The sequence below is a fragment of the Electrona antarctica genome (assembly GCF_951216825.1).
Source record: "Electrona antarctica genome assembly, chromosome: 2".
NCBI lineage: Eukaryota > Metazoa > Chordata > Actinopteri > Myctophiformes > Myctophidae > Electrona > Electrona antarctica.
In genome coordinates, this window is record NC_136807.1 from 39,068,353 (window position 1) to 39,092,259 (window position 23,907).

The 23,907-nt window shown below is 40.4% G+C and overlaps 3 protein-coding genes across 4 annotated transcripts in view; all 3 read right to left on the reverse strand.

Moving 5' to 3' along the window:
* Positions 1-23,907, reverse strand: part of LOC306917738 (homeobox protein Hox-A2b-like) — a 128,589-nt gene that overhangs the window by 22,635 nt on the left and 82,047 nt on the right. For both annotated transcript variants that reach the window (XM_079495990.1, XM_079495989.1), the window contains exon 2: positions 4,034-4,079. The gene's annotated coding sequence lies outside the window, so the exon portion shown is untranslated. The remainder of the gene's footprint in view (positions 1-4,033; positions 4,080-23,907) is intronic.
* hoxc5a (homeobox C5a) lies at positions 8,677-11,262 on the reverse strand. Its single transcript, XM_079518655.1, has 2 exons — positions 10,813-11,262; positions 8,677-9,670 (listed from the first exon to the last, which is right to left on the reverse strand). The coding sequence occupies exons 1-2, from the start codon at positions 11,246-11,248 to the stop codon at positions 9,462-9,464; spliced, it is 645 nt and encodes a 214-aa protein (XP_079374781.1). The 5' UTR covers positions 11,249-11,262; the 3' UTR covers positions 8,677-9,461.
* On the reverse strand, positions 12,513-14,474 carry hoxc6a (homeobox C6a). The gene is made up of 2 exons (XM_079523228.1): positions 13,989-14,474; positions 12,513-13,488 (listed from the first exon to the last, which is right to left on the reverse strand). The coding sequence occupies exons 1-2, from the start codon at positions 14,377-14,379 to the stop codon at positions 13,169-13,171; spliced, it is 711 nt and encodes a 236-aa protein (XP_079379354.1). The 5' UTR covers positions 14,380-14,474; the 3' UTR covers positions 12,513-13,168.

Genomic DNA, 23,907 nt, shown 5'->3' on the forward strand with positions numbered 1-23,907 from the left:
TATTTTCAATCTGTCCTAATGGAAACTGATATTCTTCTCAGGTTTTCCTCATGACATACTGTATATCTTAGAGGGAAAGACTTACATATACCACTAATATGACATAAGGTGCTATAAAGTGACAATGTATAAGTTATTTAGGCCTACAGGGGTGACCTGAGACAAAACTGTTTGAGGACCACTGTACTCTGTACTCTATAGCCTACTATAACTACCCCCAGACCACAGGTGAAGAAAAAAAAGCTGCACAGTAAAATCCTGTGTTCATTTGTCCATTTGTAACGCAGAGAGTGTAACTTAGTTAAATGGTCAAAGTGTACATGGGTTGAATGAGAAGAACAGCCCGTTAATGGTTATGTGTAACTCATGCTGAACCAGTGACCACTTCCCATTAGAAGGATTATTTGTTTTCCTGGGTGTTTTCTGGAGAGTGCAAGAGCTTGATTGGATTATTTAGTAAGAGGATATCACATCAAGTGGCCACACACTGTAATCTGACCTATCTTGTTTTCAAAGTTCAACATAAGAGCATGCAGCTAAATGCTCATCAGCATCTGCATGCAGTCTTTAACAGTTTGGTGCACTGTGAGATTCATCAAACGACAATCAAAACAGCAGCAGCAGCAGCAGCAGCAACAGCAATAACAACAATTCTACACAGTATACTTATGAAATCCTCAGTGTTAACTGCAGTGTATTGCAGTGTGGCAAAAAGTACCTCTCACTAGAGTTAAAAAATGAACACAGAAGATGTTACAGTGTAGGCTAATAATACAGTGTAATAATAATGAAATATAGCATAATATTAATAATATTAATAATATTAATAATATTAATAATATTAATAATATTAATAATATTAATAATATTAATAATATTAATAATAACAAATAATAATAATAATAACAAATAATAATAATAATAATGCAGCCTAGACGGCCAGGTATGAAATGGTCACTACTTCTTTCCAATAGTCAGATAAGGAGCCACTATGGCAATCTTATCGGTCATCATGCTACGAAATTCAAGCACCGGGGTCTCCATTTCCACAGCCATAATAATTACATAATATGGTGAAAACGACGGGAAACGGTATACTTCTATGTCTTTTCCTGTGTGTACAGAACGTGCATGACATTTCTATTACCCCTGGCAAGGATGTTAGAGGCGTTTTATAGAGCAATAAAAACCGTAAATCAGTCACTTTTAAACGACCTCTACGGTCCTGCGTGTTTTACAGGGTCTGACACACATAGTAGCCACACACACAGACGGCATCACAGACAGACTATAGGCCTAACTATAGAATCCATGAATACTCTGCACTTTGCGACAATGTTATTGCACACCGCAAGTGCTTTAGACATAAGCTATACGCACGACACCGACGCAGGCTATGCAATGGCAGTATGCAGTATGTCAGGAGCAGGCGAGCAGCTATGGAGGTGGGAGAGGAGAGGACTCGGAGAGAGAGGGGTCCGTTGGCAGGCGAGGAATTTCAGTCGCCCATGTATTCCTGTAGAGACGTATTTGCGATTATTTGTACTTCACACAAATTCGGTTCTACAGGGTACATATAGACAACTAATGTGTTTAGCGTTCGGACCTGCAAGGAGGAGGAAGATGATCTCTCGGTCGGACGTGCTTATATAAGGACGCCATAATAAAGCATGTGTTTGTGTACAGAAACAACAAAGTCATAAAATAAACAGCAAACACAGCGCCTATGCTATATATAGTCTCATCATGTCATGGCTTCCAAGAAACAAATGCTATAGTCTACAGAACAGGTAATGCTACTTTTTTCCTTTTCTTTTTTTTGATACTCACATGACTATCTGGAGGGTTTTTTTTCTCCAAAGAAATGGTAGCAGGCTATGCACGCGCACGCACGCACACACACACACACACACACACACACACACACACACACACACACACACACACACACACACACACACACACACACACACACACGCACACGCACACACGCACACGCACGAGACTGCGTTGAGTAAAGGATAAGGGGGCTCTTTCTCCAGATTCAGCCCCTGCCTTTGAGGTGGCTCTATATATGAATATTCAGTCACAAACACCGAGGATACAAAAGGACGGCGTGACAGCACAGATGAAAAATAAGTTTCCATTGTTCCCAACGATTTCTTGTGCCTTCCATTACCATACTGACCGCTCGGTAACCTTTCTGCCTGCCATCCTTGGCAGCTAATGAGAAAAGCCCGGGTGAAAAATGTAATATCAGACATGTGACCTGATTCAATGTTATTAAAAACAGCAAACATGCTCAAATGGTGAATCAATGGAATTGATTATGGTGCAAAATGCACGTGGGAATTTCGAACGCCTTATACAAAAGAGAAAATAAAACATTATATTCATATTTAGCATGCATGTTCTTGTTCTGCGTGTGACTTCAACCGATTTTTGTCTTGATTGAGAGCTAGATCCATTTTTAGGGGGGCTAACGAAGATACAAGAAAAAAAGAAAAGAATACTATAGGCTATGGAATGGAATTGTATATAACTCCACGTGTAAATTACCTATAGATGGTTTGTATACACCTACGAGTTAAATAAACACTCAGGATTTCATGGTGTATATTTCACTTTGCTACATTCTCTAAATATATATGCTTGATTTTTCCTCTCCCTTCTTTTCTTTAATTCAACCCAACAACAGTATGAAAGAGCCGCATGCATGATGCATGCACGGCACGCATGCACGCACGCCCCCCAAACTCCCCTCGCACCCCGCCATGCATGCTCTGGCGCGGACGCATTTTAATATTAGTTAGACAGCCTGACCCGCGTTTCACCCCTCGCGTTTGACTGCTTCCAATAGTTCACTGCCAAGCATTATTGATGGGGAAACAGCAATGAATTCTTTCTCCCCACAAATGGCTTTCAGATCCCTGCACCTAGTTCAATAACTAGTTATAATGTAGAAGTGCAAAAAATGAGGCCCTCGGGCGGACTAATTTGATGTTTCATTTGTTCATTTGAGGAATAGTTAAGCTTTTCCCTTTCCTTGCAAACTAACAGCTATACAACCGTGTTCACATATGTACAAATGCAAACAAAATAAATCAGGAGAAAACCCACATAGGCTGTTGTGGGTCTGACCTGGCATGGCGGTCCATATAGTTCCTAATTTGGAAGCAAACAATTTGGCCTATATAATAGAGTTTTACAACAGTATAGAATATCCGGTTGAAATGTTTAGAATAAGATTTTATATTAAATGCATTGAACAGCCTTTACGCCTTCACTCTGGAAAATGGTAAACGGATTGAAAGTAAAAGGTTTGAAGAATGCAATGCAAGACCACAAGAGTGGTTGAAGTTCGAATCCTCCACCACCAAAGCATGCAGTCTTCATACGGAACCATGGGTGATCGATAGTAGGCCTACTTAACGCAGGTTATTGGGTTGAGTTGGCAAGTCAATTTAGCCTCGAGACTTGTACAAATGTAACCAAATGGGTCCACTCCATTTGGTTACACGTGTGCACTTAAAGGGTTACAAATGGATAAATTAACACGTGGTAGCCTATTTTACCTGCCGTTCTTCAAAGGATGGTGCATTGCAGCCTATATAGGCTACAGCAGCATCTAAAATCTAATGAAGTTCACCTGCAACGTCCGATTAGAAAATGCATGCTCTTCCACTGAGGCGATGACTGGCTTATTGTGGATATTTGGTCAGCTTTGACGTTTTATTACTACCTTTTATGTCAAAAAACCTTTGGATTAGAAACATATGTATTCTATCAAATTATAAATGCAATTTCAATAGGGGAAATGACCTTGAGACATAGCTGAACTGTGATGCATGTGAATAAACTGGAACGACTAACGAAATGTGCTGCAAAGATGAGGCATCAATATCCACGTTGTCACCTAAGCCAGATGTTTGTGTGCCTATAGCCCCTAATCAAACACTTAATTATTCCCTCTAAATGCAGGTGTTGTGTGGTGCACGGGAGTTAATATGTTGGCGTCGGACAGCACACTTACTGATGAGTCCCAGATCGCACTCATTTTGCCCCGATGATTTTTCCCCCTGAAAAATAGAGGGGAAAGACGAAATTAGATCAAGAGTGTCCGCAAATATAAAAATAGGTCTTCTCTCAGCCCAGCCATTCTAAAAATCCAAATGCATGCGAAATACCGAGGTGAGGACTTTAAAGTTATTTCCAAAATAATTGAATCTACAAAGTCTTGGAAGGTAATTCGATTTTGATGTTATATTCTATTAGAACGAATCCACATTATAGTAGGCTACATTAATATGCCCATACTGATTTGCAGAAACAATGCTGTAAGCTAGTCTTTCTGAAAATATAAACGGTTAATTTATTTAGTTCAACAATTGTCTTATTTTTTATTGAGTAGGCTATAGCCAGCCTATACGCTCCCTATAATGTCTGAAAAGAAAATGAAGACATGCTCAAATGGCGAAAATCAATACGTGATTTTATTATAAATCATTTCATTTTAAACTTCGACGGTATATGTTCAAATAGAAAATAACTATTTTGGGGGCATTGCGTCATTATTTCACCCTAATGATCCCCTGTCCTCTCCCCTTGCCTCTGATCTCCCCTCTGTAGTGTTATCTAGCCTAATTGAAGGGATTGAAGTGCCCTAGAAAAAGGTGTGACAAGTGTGGGCTCCTGTAGAACTGGGACTGAGGAGAGGAATTTAGGACGGGTCATTTTTAGACAGTTCAAAACTAAATTTACAAGCATTTGGTATTTCCTTGGGCGAACGTTCTATGAATAGAAATCCCTGGACCTCAGCACTCTGGAATGATAATAATGAGTGAAATTGCGACTTTGTCCTCCTAACATTGGGAATTAATTCAAGTTAGTCTTTAAAAATTAAAAAAAGACTATACACGACATTATGCAATAGGATTTTAAGCTTCATATTCGGACACCCTGTCACACAAAGGGAAGTCTATGCTCACCCGGAAATGACCTCTGTTGATTGAATAATGACGATGTCACAGGTCAAACAAAATAATTGAACAGCAGAGAACTACCATGGCGCTAGAAATGACTTAAGTGAAACAATAATACATATTCACTGAAATGTATCCCCGCAAAAAGCAGATGTATTAGGGCTAATAAAGAAACAATAAACAATATTCAACTCAACTTCCATCACAAAATGCGAGTGCCCGGACAAACCACATGCTCATTGAGCCAAATATCTGCATAAAATCAATGCTATAGCCTATATCATATTATCCTGACCTCACGTTTATTTATGGACAACACTGAGGATTGGATATGAGAAATATATTCCTTTCTAGAAAATACTATCATGTTTCTTTATATGTCATCTTCTCATAGGGAGACTTTTGATCCTGCATCCAAATACCTATACATATGATATGAGCAGAGCATGCATGCCAAAGGAACAAAATGAGTCATACGATCCAAAGAACACAAACCCGGCAGAAAACACATTGCCCCATGGGGGTATCCCCCTCACAGGAGCGTGTTACACAGTGCCCCCTATTGGAAGTGTATAGTTTATCACACCCCACACCTGAAAATCATCCTAATTCTAAGTGAACTCTTGGCCTGCATGCATCTGAGAGTGCATCACATGCACTGAACGTGTATGTGCAAAGCCCCAGTTATAGACTTGCGTGCCATGTTGTAGCCTATACTCAGTAAATAGCAGTAGATAGCAGATCTACAAGCTCACAACGTGTCATGAAAGTGAGTATACTGGCACGCAACTTAGTATAAATCAGAGTGACAGCTGATAAGCAATGTAAGGTACCTATTTTCCATATAGGCTGTCTGTTAAGTCTCATGGGAACAGAACCTGCAAACCTGGTATACCACTTGTTCTATATCAATTAAGCCACATTGAACCAAAGATGTAATATGCGACCATGCCATTTGCAGCTTCATGCATTGATTAAGAAAAGATGGCATTTGTAAGCTCAATTGCTTTCCGAGACATATAGGCTATTAAATGAGCAGCCCCCCCTATAGAGCAACAGAAAACTATTGAGCTTATAAAATGCATATAGCCCATCAGCCCCATCAGTCTTTGAATTGATCAATTCTGTAATATCTATCTCCCCTTGTGAGGTCAACAATCATCAAGCAAGGACAGTAAGGGTGGTTGAGAATTCAATATCTATTGGAACAATGCATTACATGGAATAACATACAAGGAAAATATGCATAAGCGGTTGTGTCGGTCAACAAGAACATGTAACATTATTTCAGCATTTGAAGTAGTTTTCTGGGTGGATTGGGGTTGAATGTGTAATTCTCCCAGCATGTGTATAATACAGTATATATATGCCATATACCTGGCCAAAACAAAAAATGTAAAAGTTATAGGCACTGTCAATAAAAATGTGAAATTGAACTCTTGAAAGTGCAAATATTTTCCAACCCTTCTGTAACCTGTACAGATATTGCACAGCACAGCACAGCAATACATAGATTGAGGCAACACACTATTTCAATGTCAATTCCAGCTATACTGAAATCAAACTAACTCATCCCCTTCCTATACTACTGTCTATTGTACTCCAAAAGAAATGGGCCAGGAGTTCTCACTCAACACTTTACACAGGTGTGTGTGTGTGTGTGTGTGTGTGTGGGTGTGTGTGTGTGTGTGTGTGTGTGTGTGTGTGTGTGTGTGTGTGTGTGTGTGTGTGTGTGTGTGTGTGTGTGTGTGTGTGTGTGAGTGTGTGTGTGTGTGTGTGTGTATGCGTGCGCGTGTGAGAGAGACAAATGTCAAATGAGTTTTGCTAAAGCTCCCGTTGAATTTTGATTTTCCACACAATCCTTTTTAGCAAAGGCTTTCTTATACACAATGGACCATAGCCATGCATGCGAAACAAACTGTTGCAACACTTGGACTCCGGTCTCTCATGCGTTGTCAAAATGTTTAATGAACATGGTGTTGTCTAATCTATAACGAACGAAATAAATTCCCCATTAGCTTATCAAGCTGCAATGCATGCATCATGCATAAACATATAAACATCTGCGGATATATATATATTTTTGCACGCTTGTTGTTGATTTAATTGACCCCAAATAGTATTAGCTATAGTATTGTTATATTTGTTCTTTTAGATTTTGAGATGAAAAATTATTCATGTTAATAATAGCTTCAATACAAAAATCGGCCTATACAATTGCATAACCCTTACGCAATCATTAGGTGGGCTTTAATTTGATAGCCTTGCATGCTGATCAAAATCGTGTTACTCTGAAGACAAAACGGAAACAACTATTTTTACATGACAATATATAAAAGCGTAAAATAACGGAACCGTTTGAGGTCTGTGGCCTAAGCTATTGGGTAAAGTTAAAATAGCACTTACTGCTTACAGCTCCGATGCCCCTATACACGTTGCGGCCCGGACCACTCGACTAACCCACACTGAGTCCGGAGAAAGGTACTGCACCCTCACTGCCACAAAGCCCTTTCTTCCTCAGATAAGGGGATGCCGGCAGCTGCGATTCCGGACAGTTAAGATTATATATGATGTGTATATATCGAAGGTTTGTCAGCTCTTCCAGGCCATAAAACCCACTTAAATGACACCACGTGCTTCCTATGCACCATTCACAGGCCCTGCTTGAGGCAATTGACATAAGTAACCTTGTAAACTTTAAAATACGCTAAAAGAAAGACATACAAAAACGGGTTTCTATACATTGTCCCCGTAAGGTTAGGCCTAACAGTGCGCAGAGAAAGTGCACTCTGCGGTATATAGCAGCCAGTTCTCTAACTGTCATGGAGGGTCTGTAGGAAGCTATTAGTTTGAGAGGTGAGTTGATTTTTATTCTCTTCAAGTGCTGCTAACAAGGCTATACAAGGGCTGCATGCTCTGCAAACATAGGCTACACTACAAATAGCACAGAGTTTGTATAGGCCTAATGACTGTTACTTTAATTACAATATAGCTCGCAGGCAGCGTCAGAGATCAGAGAAATGTCATGAAGTTGCCATATGGCCGTTGGCCTGGCTGTGATGACTGGCGCGTCGTCAGTCCGCGCCACGGCCACAGGAAACCAAAGTTTAGCATCAGTGTTGTGTTGTGGGGAGAATGTTATCACAGGCTTATGGTCTTTCCTACCCTGACAAAACAGGAAACGGAGTGTGTCTGTGGTGGCGTGGCGGTGGAGACGGGGCAATAAAGTTTTATTAGGGCCTTAAACTTTAATGTGCGTTTGTCAGTCAAGAAAAATGCCGTAAATTGTCGACAAGCCGCATGAATGGAGTTGGCCTTGCCTGCGCCAGATTTAACTTAGCCTTGATGACACGATGATAACAGAGATTACTCATTCATTGCATTGATACAGTCAGCAATATATAAACACCAAAAAACCGACGACAATAAACAATAAACTCATCAGCAAGCACGCGTCGTGTTTTAGGTATAAACCCGTATTAGTAAGTAATTAGACCACATATAACCTGCATGTGATGTCATGAATTTGCTCCCGAATAATTAGCAAATGTAGTGTCTAGTGTAAAATTAAATAAAATGTAAATGGGTAGGCTACACATAAACACTGGGAAATAATTTAACTTGTCAAATTTTATTGATTACAATCAACAAATGTGCTGTTCAATTTATCAATTTATCTATAGGCCTCGTGTAACTCAGGCACAGTACAAGCCCCATCAAGGCGAAGTAGTGGCTCCTCCATTTGTACATTACAACAATAAACAATTCACATACAATTGTCAAACAATACATCGTGATTTAGATTCACATTGGCATTGGAGATGATATCATAATATGACCACCAATAGAAAGAAACTCTCTCACAATATATACATTGCAACGTGACTAACCAACTTGTATGGACTGCAACACATTAGATTAAAAAAAACAAAAAACAAAACATTTACAAGTGGAAAACGAACTGTTGCCTATAGGACAACTCACCACCACAACATGATTTTGGGACCATTAGGCGTGGAGAAATATTAATGTTTTGATTTGATTTGTTTGACAACAGCTCCATCAAATGACAAGGGGTTATCAGTCATCCTGTCCTCTTGTCCTAATTTGACAGCACATAATATTAGAGTCATGTGTACTGTATATTAGCCCTTCCATGCACTGCAATAAGCTAACAAAGAGTTGCAGCATATTGGACCCAAACTCCCTTCAACCCATGGCCCCTGGTACCCTACATGCAGTAAAGTAAGGTTATCATCACATGGGCAGCAAATTAATTTAGAAATGTTAACCGATTGATCAAACTGAGTGATACTCAATACATTAGATCCCAAACTGCAGCAACTGACACATAATTGGTGATGAAGCACGTAGCGCCGTGTCATGATGTCATTGCTCCTAGCAGTTCATCCGGAGGTCAGGCAACGCTCCGTGCACACAGTGTGGGATATGGTGCACCACCGTTCGGTATACATGCGCTTATTCCTTCACTTTGATCTTTGAGTCCTTCTTCCACTTCATGCGTCTGTTCTGGAACCAGATTTTGATCTGCCTCTCGTTTAGGCAGAGGGTATGGGCGATCTCTATGCGCCTGCGGCGACTGAGGTACCGGTTGAAGTGGAATTCTTTCTCCAACTCCAGAGTCTGGTAGCGGGTGTAACTGGTTCTTGACCGTTTACCGTCCGATTCTGGAGTGGTATTAAAATCGGTTAGCTTTGCAGTCTCACTCACCAAAAAAATATGAAACAGTGTATTATCAATTAATGCGTGATATGTTGTTATAATAATGCATAATGAAAATGCAAGGAGATAAACAGGGCAAAGAAATGATAATGAGTTGGCCTTTAGGCTACTAAAACTCTGGGCCTGAGACTGCATGCGCATTCCGCGTGAAGAAAAGAAAACACATGTATAAAAATATATATACATTTATGGTACCCAAAAAATGGTGAGAAAAATGAAGGCACCATGGTTTTGCTTGTGATTATAACAGGATTCCTTCCTTGGTTTGTTCGAGTACTGACATGCTAAGCGAGGAGGGAACAGGCCCAAGTTTGCTGAACTTAATATTCACATGCAGAGAGTCATATACATGTTGGCTCACGAGGAGGCAAAACTTAAGTATTTTCTCGAAAACGGGGACAACGTCTGCATGTCTGTAAGTTATAGCCATGTCTCACTGTAAAATCCTGAGTGTTCATGTGTACTCTCAATGGAATCAAATGGAGCCCCATTTGGTTCCATGTGTAGGCTATACGCTCTGAGTTTAACACTGAGATTTTTTTTTACTACATGTGTATAGGCAACCAGTGGTTCCAGTTCAATAACAGCATGCCTATTCAAAAGCTTTTCGAGGTGAAAAGTTCATGATTGGGTCAGGGCATTGGTTTTTCCCAGAGTTCAATTTAAGGCTAAACCTCCTCTCAAACACAGCCTGCAGGAATGTAATATATGGGCTAGTGCTAGTTTGACTAAAAAAGTATGTAGAGTAGCCTATAGCTCGACAGAAACCAATATTAGAACATTAATCTATAGGAATATTATTTCATAATTGTATCACATTTTAGTTCTCTTATCCAATTATGCAACCATAAATCTCCGCGCAGATCACCTCTTCACCATAACAGAACAGGTTTACGAGCAATGGATGCCTTTGTCATAAAATTTATGACCGCGAGTTTTTATTATTTCCTGCGTTTGGCCTATAAAACTCAAGAGGAAAAAATGGGAATGGGCAAAAGAACAGTTGCAGCGAAAGAGAGAATGGGGCGAGGCGGCAAGCATCTTTTAAGTCGCACTTTTTTAGGAAAACAAAATAAGCTAACTTTACCGTGGCTCATGTGTAGTTTTGTCATCCAGGGATAAATCTGTGGCCGCTGTTCACTCTCTTGGTGCTGGTTCAAATTCGTATGTCGTTTTACCGCCTGCGTGTTCTCGACTTTCCTTTCGTTTTCTTCGGTGTTGCTGTTGCCGTGCTTGGATTTTTCGCTCCGCTCCATGTCTCTGTCAATCCCTGTTCCATGCAGCAGCCCATTGCTGCCGTAGTTGAGCCCACTTGCGTCCACGGAGCTGCAGGAGACCATTGTTAGCGGTGGTCCTGACGGCAGAGGAATATCCGTGTTGCCACGCAGGCTAGTTTTCATCTCCTCCCGTTCGAGCAGAGAGGTCGCGGGGACTGGAGAAGTGAATATTCCGCTGACATTAACACCCTCATAGTGGCTGGACTGACGCCCAGATAAAGAACCACAGTTATCAAAACTAAACATTGTGTTACAAGAAGTTGTCTCGCTTGTTTGCCTGAGAATGGGATTGTTGACATAAGAGCTCATTTTCAAGTATTGTCTGTAGTTCCTTTTTTTATACAGAGGGCTGGAGTTTATTTATCGGTTGTTTCGTTGTTTTGTTGATCATTGCTTTTCTTGGTAGCCCTTAGGAAATTCCGAGCTGTCTGTCCTAAAAAATAATCCACGATTTATAGGTGGGGTAGGCTATGGTATCTTTTTTCCCCCTTGATTCGACGTGCGCTGCCCAAATATGGGGTATTTGTATGGGATCACGTGCAAATGTTGGCCAGTCATAAATTGGCTTGATACTCAATGGGGATATTGATGAATAGGAGAAACGTGTCCGGTAAACTTTGAGCTGTTGGTTGTTGAGGACCATGCAGAGATCTTGGCGAAAAAAGGGCAAGACAGTAAGACAAGAGCGTCATCTGGTGTCTGGTATGGGGCAGGGCGGTCATGGATGCCTGTACGCATGGCTCTCTCAGCCTTGGCCGCGTGTGCGTGGCGTGTCCCACACATGATGCGGTATCAATGTATACTCACATCAAATGTCAAAGAAATCTAATAAAAATAACCATAACAACAACAACAACGACATCAACCACAATAACAATTACAATTATTGTTATTATTATTGTTGTTATTATTAATATTTGTATGATGACACATACTAGCCATAATAAATAGATCACAAGCTGATGCACTGCATGGGAATTGCTACATAATTATGCCTAAATTGGTACCTATATATAGTCTAGAAAACCACACTGGTGTTTGAAAATGCACTGACAATAACTATAACCCTATATGTCACGATTTAAATGAAACTGATTGCAGTTTATCATTTAATCCAGAATGTTATAGGGCTTTAGCATGGCCACCATTGATAATAAATACACGGGCCCTTCTCTTATAAATATTTGTACACAGAATAATTATTTATTTTACCAACTACTATACGGCTATGGATAACTTTGCTGGGCAATAAAAAACACTCCACGTTGAGTGAAGGGATAAGTGGTGTAAGCTACCCCACTTTATACGGTCATCTGTGTCATATTAGGAAGTGCACAGACCCAAGAGGACAAGACGAGGGCGAAAGTTTTACAAATATTTTATTCCATGATACACAATTATGACAAAAACATGAATTTGTAAACCCAAACAAAAGTGAAATATTACTAGTGTACAAATCCATCTCACATAAGGAAAGCCTATTGTGTTTCAAAATGGTCAAAAAAGGAACTAAGCGCAGCGTTATGACGCGTCTATCAAAGCGGCTAAATACACATACAGTAAGTCCTCACAGGATTTACATAATAGAGTATTATTCTGAATAATATATACAGGCATTTCAGTTGTGTGTGTATTCTATCCCGTGCAACTTCCAGGATTATGCAAGACACTTTCTGCGGACGTTTTCAAGTACTATACATTTATACTGTGATAAAATAAAGTGTGCGTCCGATCCTTTTTCCTTCATATGTGGAATGTTAATGGAAATGTTTGAGTTAAGCCTGGCATGGCAAACACTGTATAGTTTCTGAGGTGATTAAAGTGATAAAGTTTACAGTGATGGATGGGGTGTGGGGGTAAATATAGGGTCTCTGCTTTCATTTTGGGGATATGTTGAAATTAACACTTTTTTCTTTCTTTCCCCACAACACAAATGTGACATGTCAAATGAAAATTCATTTCAGCGTGTCCCCATGTCCGGATATTTCATGGTCCATTATTTTGTGTACAAAGAATCTGGGTTTCTAGTAAAGTCTCAATGTGATCGATATGGAGATTAGTGGCAGAGCGGCAAGGTAACCATCATGCAGTGAAGTCTCTGGTCCATAGATTGTAATAGGTAGTTATGTTGGGCATAATATCTCGTATTTGTTCTTTTTTTTAATCTCATTCTTTTTTCTTTTCCTCGTCTTTGCCTTCTTCCGCACCGCTCGGCGGTTCCTCCTCTTGAGAGACTACTGTCTCTCCTGTCTGTTCACTCCCAGTCACCGACGTGGAGGTCAGATTACTCTCCTTCTTCCATTTCATGCGGCGGTTCTGAAACCAGATTTTGATCTGACGTTCTGTTAAACAAAGCGCGTTCGCTATTTCGATGCGTCTGCGCCTAGTCAGGTAGCGATTGAAATGAAACTCCTTCTCCAGCTCAAGTGTTTGGTAGCGAGAGTAGATCTGACGTCCCCTGCGCCTGTCTGACCCGTAGCCGACTCCTGCAGGGAAGCAAATGAGATACAATCAGGCCAGTCATTTATTAACCCAAATTACACAGTGCCATCACGCTTTGATATGAAAAAATTAGGTTTTAAAAGCTTTTTCATGGTGTATAACATAGTCATTTGAGGCCAGTTAATAAAACTTTCTTTGCCTCAAGGGAATCAAAGTCGATGTATGTCATAAATCTATGAAGTAAAAAAAAGAAGAAGACATTTTTAAGACAATTCTATAAGCACCTCTTTTGTTTTAGTATCTCAAATAATAACGTCAATATTAACAATGAATCTGTCAAATGCTGTTGAATTTGACGGTTCTCTCTTGAACCTTTCTTAAAACGAAAGTTGTTTGTTTGTACATGAAAGGGCCTATGGAGTATCTACGAAGTGAGGGAATACAGTAATGGTTTATGGGGCCATAAAAAGTAACTTCCTCTCTTGGTAAGACATATCGTAAAACTGGCCCATTTCCTTAATTTATTTGTCGTAGTAAAACTCACCGCTGTGTGAGTTCATTCGCTGCATCCACGGGTAGATCGGGATGTTGCTTTTCTGGTCTTGAGCTCTGGCTTGATCCAAACTGTACTCTTGAGCAATGTGGCTCTGTGTACTGAGTCCCATGTTTGTTTGCCTGCAACTGGGGAGCACGTCCTTGTCTTGAAGAAATACATTTGATCCATATTCATACTGTGCCCTGCCAGACCCAAACACGACATTGTCTTGAGGAGAGTAGAAAGGTGCATATATCCGATTTTGGGTCACAGCAGCACCGTACGACGAAAAATGTCTGACGGTGTCATAGGTGGTGGAGTTTAGGGGCACATTGGGCAAAACGTCTTGACCACCCGATAAATGGCAGGAGAGCGACGGGTTTGCGAAATACGAATTCATACCTTGTCCTGTAACCCTCTCTTTAACTCTCCCCACTTCTTTATCGCTCTCTTTTCAATCTCCTCCTCAGTAAATCTTCTCTCCTTGTCTGCCAACCCAACCACACCTTATTTCGAAGATCTTCTTTTCCACTTTCTTTTGCTTCTCTCCAATGGCCGTAGTCTACTTTCAGGGATTCAATATTATTAATTTCCAATCTCCGGTAAGACGCACAAACCCGAGTGTTATAGCTGAGGCTTGGCTCCGTGAGAGACAATATGACAACGTCAGCTGACCGTTCTCCACCAATTGAGAGCCAGGAGTCGAGGAGAAACTGTAGCTTTTAGCTCAGAGCTACATTAGTGCTAAAATGCAGATAAACACAACGTTGCTTCCTACTTCTGACTAACAGACCACAGCCCCCGTAACCCAATGAGAAAGTAGAGGCTAAAGGTCGGTCGGTAGGACAGTCAGTGATATATTTAAAATGGGAAAACTGCCAAAAATGTTGGCTCATCTCATTCAACTGGAATATTCTGCAGGGATTCCACAGTAGAAATATGATCAGAACCAGAATGGAAACATTAGGTTAACTCCAATGTTATCCCAAAAGGGATATTATACACATCAGGGAACGTTTATTTGATGTTTTTTTAAAACATATTTTTACCTGTGTGTGTGTGTGTGTGTGTGTGTGTGTGTGTGTGTGTGTGTGTGTGTGTGTGTGTGTGTGTGTGTGTGTGTGTGTGTGCGTGCGTGCGTGCGTGCGTGTGCGTGCGCGTGCGCAACTCCCTTAATTTTACAACACCACCGTTAAAATACAATAAATAAACAGGTCCACCGGGGACCAATAACTAGGCTATGGGGTGGATTGTTTGCACCGTGCACAGCGCACTAGCCTACCCTAACTTTGAGTGATCATTCAAATGAACAAGCATTTTGGTGTTTATCCCACCAATGTAAACGATTTTCTAACATTCTTTTAATGTTTACTTTTTTTTAAGTGTCTAGTAATTGTATTATATGGCATGTGAGCAATTATCATGCCTTTGCACTGAACTGGGGGGAGGGGGAGGTGGTAAGAATGCGTTTATGGTCTCTCTCTTCTGTGAGAGCAATAAAACAAGTGAGGTTCCCCAGCTCACCAACAACTAACTGCAGCAAACCCTGCAACAGCGATAGCAATCTCAAGGGCTCAGAAATGAAAGCAGTGCACTGCAAGTAGGGGAATAAACAAAGAGGGAGAGAATCGCGCACACACAGGGTCAGTCGACACATAAAGAGGCGCGTTTGAGAAGATATTGCTGCCACCTTCTTGAAAAAAATCCAATCAGTTATGCGACTGTCCAACCCACGTCAGACAAAAGCCTTAACGGGCCAACTCAACACGCTGTGGTCCACTAGAGGCTGATTGTACACAGGTATCGTCTTTTCAATACTATATAGTAACACAATGTTCAGGTATGGAATCTCAATGTGAAAGGTGCGCGTTCTCCAAAAATATGTGACACGTTAAAATATGTATGCGATGATCCTCGTTCTGCGCAAATTATTCCATGGCATTCCTTTGACAGCGGAGGGAAATGGAACTAATAATTATCTCAGATGCAGAGCAGTTAAACGATGGGTTTGAACATGACTAGAGAGGTCTTCCTGTAACCATGGGACAAAAGCAAAGAGCTTATTCGATGAACTACAGTATACAATATTAATTGCAAGGTAGACCACAGTCCATATAGAACACAGTAAACTGGACATGTTTTTCCCCACGTATTTGTTTAAAAAAGCAAAAAATGTGTTTTTTGTATATGACCTTTAAAGTCAGCAGCACTGTCATATTAATAATAATTTGAAATAAAACTCGCAACACTTGTCTGACAATAAACGAAGCTTATAATTTTCACTGCCACATTTATCAGGCCATGTATGAGATTATTAATCAATTAATCAATACCGTATAGAAAATGTCTGGCTTTTCTGCTCAAATACTGTCGATGTGTATACTGCCTACTGGTCCACTGAATTGATTTCTTCAATAGGGTGAATCCTTGCTGCCTAAACGTGCAACACTGCTTGGTCTGTTGTTTCGGATCCTGAATAGCCCATAAAAAGACAAGAACAAAGGAAGAGGAAGTAGTTTGGTGTAATAAAAGTTATTCGTGGTGGCCATATGTGACTTCGACGTGGCACAGATTCGTGCCAATAAAGCCCAAACGTCAGAGACTGTATGTAATGTAGGCATATGTATAATATGTATAATATGACTTCATGGGAAATTTTACATTTGAGTATTATTATTACTGGGCTAGTTGTAACGTTGTGACGAACACACACACACACACACACACACACACACACACACACACACACACACACACACACACACACACACACACACACACACACACACACACACACACACACACACACACACACACCAGTACAAATACTTCTATATGAAGCAAGTTACATTTCTCTAATAAGTTCGTATACATTTTCCTCCTTGTACGAAAGAGAAAACGAAGATTGTGCATGCATAACCTCATACAGCTTTCCACAGCTGTTTTGTTTTAAAACAAATATTTGTTTGAATTCCAATAAAAAACTGAAATTAAACTCTACAAAACAAATTGTTTCGAAAAACACTAATTTTGTCTTACTGAAGTGACAGTCACCGCGCATGACCATACTTTGAGGCAACATTGTTTCGCTTCAATAAGTCTTTTAACACATCACCTTGTAAAACTCGTTGATTGAGGCATACAGCTCCCCGTCTAGTATCTTGACAGGAAAATATATATATACATTAAAAATAGGATTTAAATTACAAAAGAGCAGGAAATATATAACTTAAATGTATATTTCGGGGTACTTAATAGCGGGGTTAGAATCCGTATGTATATGGTACGATTCGTGGAATTTGGCCTATAAATAACGTGGGCTGAACAGTAAGGTCGAGGCTGTATCTGTTTGAGGAGAGTAGGAATGCAAAAGAAGTTGCACTAGTGTGCAGGAGTAGAAAGCTCTTTCTCTCCCATGTGCTTTTTAGTGTTTTATTGCAGCCCGCGAGACAAATCACATGCCGGGCTTTTGAGGCAGGGAGGAAAGCCGTTTGGTCCACGTTTCCAGACAGCTTGAGAGTACAAATATTGTGTCTAGTAATTCCCCGTTATATTTATGAACAATGGGAAACAACCTAACATTAATATCCTTGACGTTAACAGCCAAAAATTGTATAACACCAAAGTGAATTATTAACAATATATCAATGACAGTGGAAATTCCTTTAATGCAGTTAATTTGTATGTGCGCCAAAGAATATTTAAGCGTACATGCGTGTATTTAAATATGTATGCTACTGCATTCTTATATTATCATATAGGCTAATATTATTACAATTATTATTGTATTATTATTGTTATTATAATCATTATTAATATTCATATTATGTTACTAGTTAGATCTGTTTTGTACCTTTTGCCTCTATGCTCTGAAATTGAGGCCTAATTTCAAACAGACGCCATGTTGTCTTTATACTTTCCTTCCTATACACACGGTGCCTATACACGTGTGTGCATGCTTTAGGGATTAAGTATGTTTGTTGAGATACATCCGACAACTAATCATTAAAATCCTAGAGTGTTACAGATATTCAAACGCTTTACATTAGGCCATCAATCATGCTTATATCATATAGCCAGACTTAAAGAGCGTGCTCAATTATATGTTCTGTTTTATTTCTTCTTCTAACCCTATATATTTCGCCACTGCTAATAAGGAGTACTTTAAAATAGCAACAAAGCAAGGCTCTATAGAAGCGCTTTACCTTTGCCGACTGGCCCAATTAATGTCCGGAAGTGCATGGCTTTATGCTCGTTAAGCACTCAGGAAGCTGTTGCCCAATGAGCGCATGTTGGTCCACACATCATAAATTATGACCATTAGTGGGCAAAATTAAGCCTTGTCGAGAATTCGTAAGTTCACTTCTAAATATGGTGACATGGACAGACGCAGTGCTTCACGTGAATGGGGCTTATACGAGGCTTATCTCCACTTCAAAGGCATGAGGTGCGCCGCCGGGACTTCGTCAAACCACTGATAAAAAAAACACACCCATGTTAGCCTATATTGGTGCACAGTAAAAATCCAGAAGTGTTACATTTACTCTGCAGAATGTACAGACATGTAGTCCAATGCAACCAAATGTGATTATATTTGTATACGTTCTTGGAATTACAAATGGATAATATGCTATTAACATACTGTGTGTGTATATATTTAAAGGCTGGGAGAGATATAGGCTATATGCTCTTTGGTGAATAGAACCCCTCTCTCCCTCTCTTCTCCATAGGCATAAAACCGAGCAGCAACGGACACTTTACAGCTTCAACAGCAATGCGTCATAATGGGGAAACAAACAACGTGTTCAACAGTGGGCTGTTCCCATCCGGAACGACATCACTGCAGGATGTAAATGTCAATAATTGGCCACGGTAAAATCCTCAGCGTTGATTTAAATCGGTGAGAGTGTATACAAATGTACCTACCACATTTATAGGTCGTATATTTACACCGTCAGAGTTAAAACAACACTGAGCATTTGTGATGTGTAAAGGTTGGAACACAATCATACTGATTGAAAACCCACGTCTGCCTATTTGTCTATATACTGTTCAGTATAGCAATTATTCATCATTATATTTTGAGAAGAACTTCACAGAAGTATAACTCAATTTTACATTCAATTCAATTATCTTCATAACACACACACACACACACACACACACACACACACACACACACACACACACACACACACACACACACACACACACACACACACACACACACACACACACACACACGTGGGCATCCGCACATGTGTTGAAGAGGCAGACAGACAGACAAACAAACGCGCAAGATGCCGGAAAGCAGCAATAAAACCATTTAGGCACAGTCTGTTTAGCTGTGAGGTGCAATAAAATCACGCACGCACGCACACACACACACACACACACACACACACACACACACACACACACACACACACACACACACACACACACACACACACACACACACACACCTGCCACTCTCTGCAGTTGTGGTCAATGAAACGTAAGACCGCTAGATTGTAAAGTTCAGAAGAAGTGTGTGATATAGGAGACAGATTTTCCGTGCAAATGATACTGCTTATCAACTGCTTCTAATGTACATAAAATATTATGAAGTGCATGTGTATAGGCTTCTAGCACAGCAATGGTGAAAAAATGATGCAGTTAAAATTAATGGTCAATGATGCTGATGATGATGCTGATGATGATGTTGATGATGATGTTTTGTATATGGTGCAAATAAAATAAAGAGTTTGCTGATCACAATATTAAGAAATCATGTGATTTGTGCATCTATCTCATTGTCATTAAAAGGTAGCCTATACATTCACTCCGCTGCTACTCTGCACTGAAACAATGGCCGAAATGCTCGCTAGCAGTGGCAAGGCAACAGACGGCTTCAATGGGACTGTGTATGAGCCAGACTAGCCTACATCCGCAGTGTGCAGCCACCGAACAAAACAGCCATAAACAAGATATACTCCCTCTGAAACTCCCGCCCACTTCCACTTTGAATGGCTACGGTCACTAGGGGGCACTGCAGTAAAATACTCTGCTCTGTTCTTTCTCTGTGTGTGTGTGTGTGTGTGTGTGTGTGTGTGTGTGTGTGTGTGTGTGTGTGTGTGTGTGTGTGTGTGTGTGTGTGTGTGTGTGTGTGTGTGTGTGTGTGTGTGTGTGTGAGAGAGAGAGAGAGAGAGAGAGAGAGAGAGAGAGAGAGAGAGAGAGAAAGAGAAATATAGCAATGATGCAATTCAGCTAATATCCTTGAAAAAATATTCGAGACCGGAAAGCATAAACGCAGGCGCTAAATATAGACGAAATGAATGAATTAGCCTACTTATTTGTCACAATTAGGTAACCCATTCATAAGAGAATCCTATAATTAACCTAATAAGAGGGCCTCTATAGTGACTCTGGACTGATGAGAAAGTTTTATTTTCCATATGTGTTATAACCGCAAAACAACGACAGTGTAACCTCAAACTACGTCCGTTAAAATAGGCTGAGCCCACCAGTAAACATTCTGAATTAGGCTAATACTGTACAGTGCAGACACAGTGATGTGGCTTTTGATCCGTCGCCATAGGCAGTCAATCATTTGCCTCCCAGGCTACAGGTCAGGTCAAACCCGTGTTTGGAACAGACGCACCTTCCTTCACTTATTATTTTTTTGTTAAATAACTAATTATCACACACGGTTCAATGACACACAGAGCGAGGAGGAAGAATAGCAACTATCTTACCCCAGCAGGCTATCCGTATAGTTTGTGGCTCTGCTTGCTGTTGTGATCCGGGGAAAACGGCAGAGAGAGCTGGGGTCATGGTGGCTTGAGGATCGCAACGCGCGGCTTGGCCATCTCCGAAACTCCGCAACGGAAAATAAGTGTGATCGAAGGGGTCTTTCTTTTATCGCGGGCGGCTTTCCCTTCTTTCTGTCTGTCCCCAGCCCTGGTTGTAGTGACTCTGGGGAAAACAGTGTAAGCAGACGGAGCTGGCGGAGGCGACGACTGTCGCGAAGCTCCCCTGTCAGCGAGGAAGAGGAAGTCGGAGATCTATAACTCATCGTGCGAATAATTATTACCGCACAAACTCCAGAGCTGTTGTGTAATATTGGCCCCGAATTTGGGAAATGAGGATTTCTACGCCACAGCTTAGCCCTCTGCCGATACAACGGAAGGACCAGAGAATAGACAACAGCATAAAGTTCATGTTCATAGAGCCTGTGCCACGTGGCTCGCCTCAACCAATCGCAGAATGGATTCAGTCGTAAACTTTTATTACTCAGCTGTAAATTTCTCCCTTTAACAACCAGGAATGTTTGCACCCATCTCCTTCCCTTCTCTTTTTCGATCCTGCAAAGACTAAAATGGTCATACAATGCAGAGTAACGAACGCTTAAATTGCTCGGGGACGCAAACTTTCGACGTGCGTCAAAATGTGACAGTTCGCCCCCGTTCACAGGTTGTGATGGCAGGGATGCTGCATCCCCTGCACGCACAATGGAGATGGCACTACTATTATGAAATACAAACACATCACACCCATTTAAAAACCCAACCAAAAGCAACCACATCACATCACAAGTGTACACACACCTCTAAACCATGCAACGAATAGACAATATACACTGATCTCGAAATAATTTCATTGATTTGGCTTTGGAGAGGATCATCCACTTATATATGCTACAAACCCAAGGATAAACCGCCCAGCCCAGCGTCAAGTGTAGCATTTTCAGAAAGGCTGGTAAAAGGAAACCAAACTACATTTTTAAAGTCAAAAACAGATGGCGAATTTAGCTAATTAGCAAGGTTATATTATCGTTAAAATGTTCAAATCGAAAAGTGGGTCAGATGACGTTATCCTGCAAGAAAATATGCTAGATCAGAGAGATCAACCACACAAGAAACTGAAGAAATCAATAAAAGCGTCATTACACTATGAAATAGCCCAACAACGAGAATTGGAAAGCCACAACATAAACTTTTGCCATTCATTTTAAACAAAGTTTAAAATGAAATGTCTGTCACCTCCAGCCAATGTGTATAGGCCAGGCTATAGGCCTATGATCAAATAAGCAACACTGCTATGCCGCTTGGACGAGAACATAACAGCATGGTTGTACTGAATAATTCGGACTGGTCATAAATATGGGAGCAATGGGATATATGGATTCAACAACCAAGCAACATGCATGCACGAATCCCCATACCACTGTATTCCTATATAATGACACGTAAAACATTCAAACTTCATACATACATAGATACATACATGGAAGTATGGTGCGTCTTGTCCAGCGAGGCCGTGAGATCCGTCTACACACTACATATAGAATTGAGCTATAGAGGATGTAGACCCATTCTAGATGATCCAAACCGTGTCATTTACACCACCAATAAAGTTTACAGCGTGCACACATCGTTGGCAATGCCAGTCATATACGCACGGCACTGCGTTGGGACAATGGTCACCGTATAGTTGTCACTTCCCATGAACACTTCCTGCAATTTCAGTAGCCTGCAGCAAAATGTGCAGGCCTGTACGCTTTGAAGCAAATAACAAACAGCCCAAATTCAATTAGCACGATTTCGTTAAGCGTCAAAAGAGAAACTGTGATACCAATGGAAAACGTATATGGCTACGTTTAATCTGGTCCGTACAGGCCGAGACCCATGCATCGATACGAAAAATAATATATATTTGAAACAACATAGCATATAATATTTGTATGCTTAAAATAATAATGCAACCAAACACATTTTAAGTTGTATAATGCCAAATAATAGACCGCTGGGGAACTCAATTGCCCCCACGCCTGAGTTTTATGACTTAATTCGTTGAAGTCTATAACTATTTTAACAATAAATTGTTTTCTACCTCCATCTCTCAAAAATGAATAGTTATGTTATTTTCACAAACCAAATCAGGACTTGATCAAAGGGCAATGACAAATATTTTGGTATTTAATTAATTAATTTCAAAATGAAAAGAAGAACAGCGAAATTTGTTGCAATATTATTTATTTAAATGTTTTTCTGACTTTAAATTAGTCCTTTGCCCAGACGTATACGAAGTTGTCAAACCGGACTGCAAGGTTTGCAGCCTCAATAAAATGGATTCGTTAATTAACTTGTTCATTAGCTATTAATGAGCGAATTAACGAATGTTTCCAGCCACTCGGCATATAGCTTCCGTGTTTGCTTTAATGCTCAGTCAACATCAACTTGGCCTATATATGGATTTATTCAAATATTATAGCCTATAATTACAACAACAAATGAATAATATAACTTTCTTAATTATACAAATAATACACTAATGATGTTATGTAAAAACTCTTATGTATAGGCTATATAAACTAACCAAAAATAATAGAGCTCGGCATCACTACGATAGGACGTTACTGTGCAGAAATTACCCCACAATTGACAAGGGTCCATGTGGTTCCGTTTGTATAGGCCTGGGCCTTCTCTTCTCCCCTAGTTAAATGAACACTGGTCAGCACAAGATATAGCATCTAGGCTGTTTTCATCTACTCCGGGGTTCCCCAGGTGCATGGTCAAAAGAGAACTGCTCAAGTTTAAAACAGGTGCAGATTCAATCAGAATGTTGGCGTTCATCCACCACCACAGGGCACTGCGGGCAGCATAACTTCTTTATCCTGCATAAAATTGAAGTGACCCCTCAATGTTGGGGTGTTTTGGATGGGGTAGGCCAAGTGATACGTAACGGACATAATATGTCCGTTATTTAGACATATTATGTCTAAATATGGGGATTCTCTTATATCCTCCTCATACCATGCAAACAAACAGTCCGGCCTTTGACTGTCTGAGTGCATTACAGATTGGATTTGACGTGACAAGGACAAGGTGCGGGAGGGAGCTAACCACACTTGGCCTGCTTCATTTCAAGGGCTTGATGCATGGAA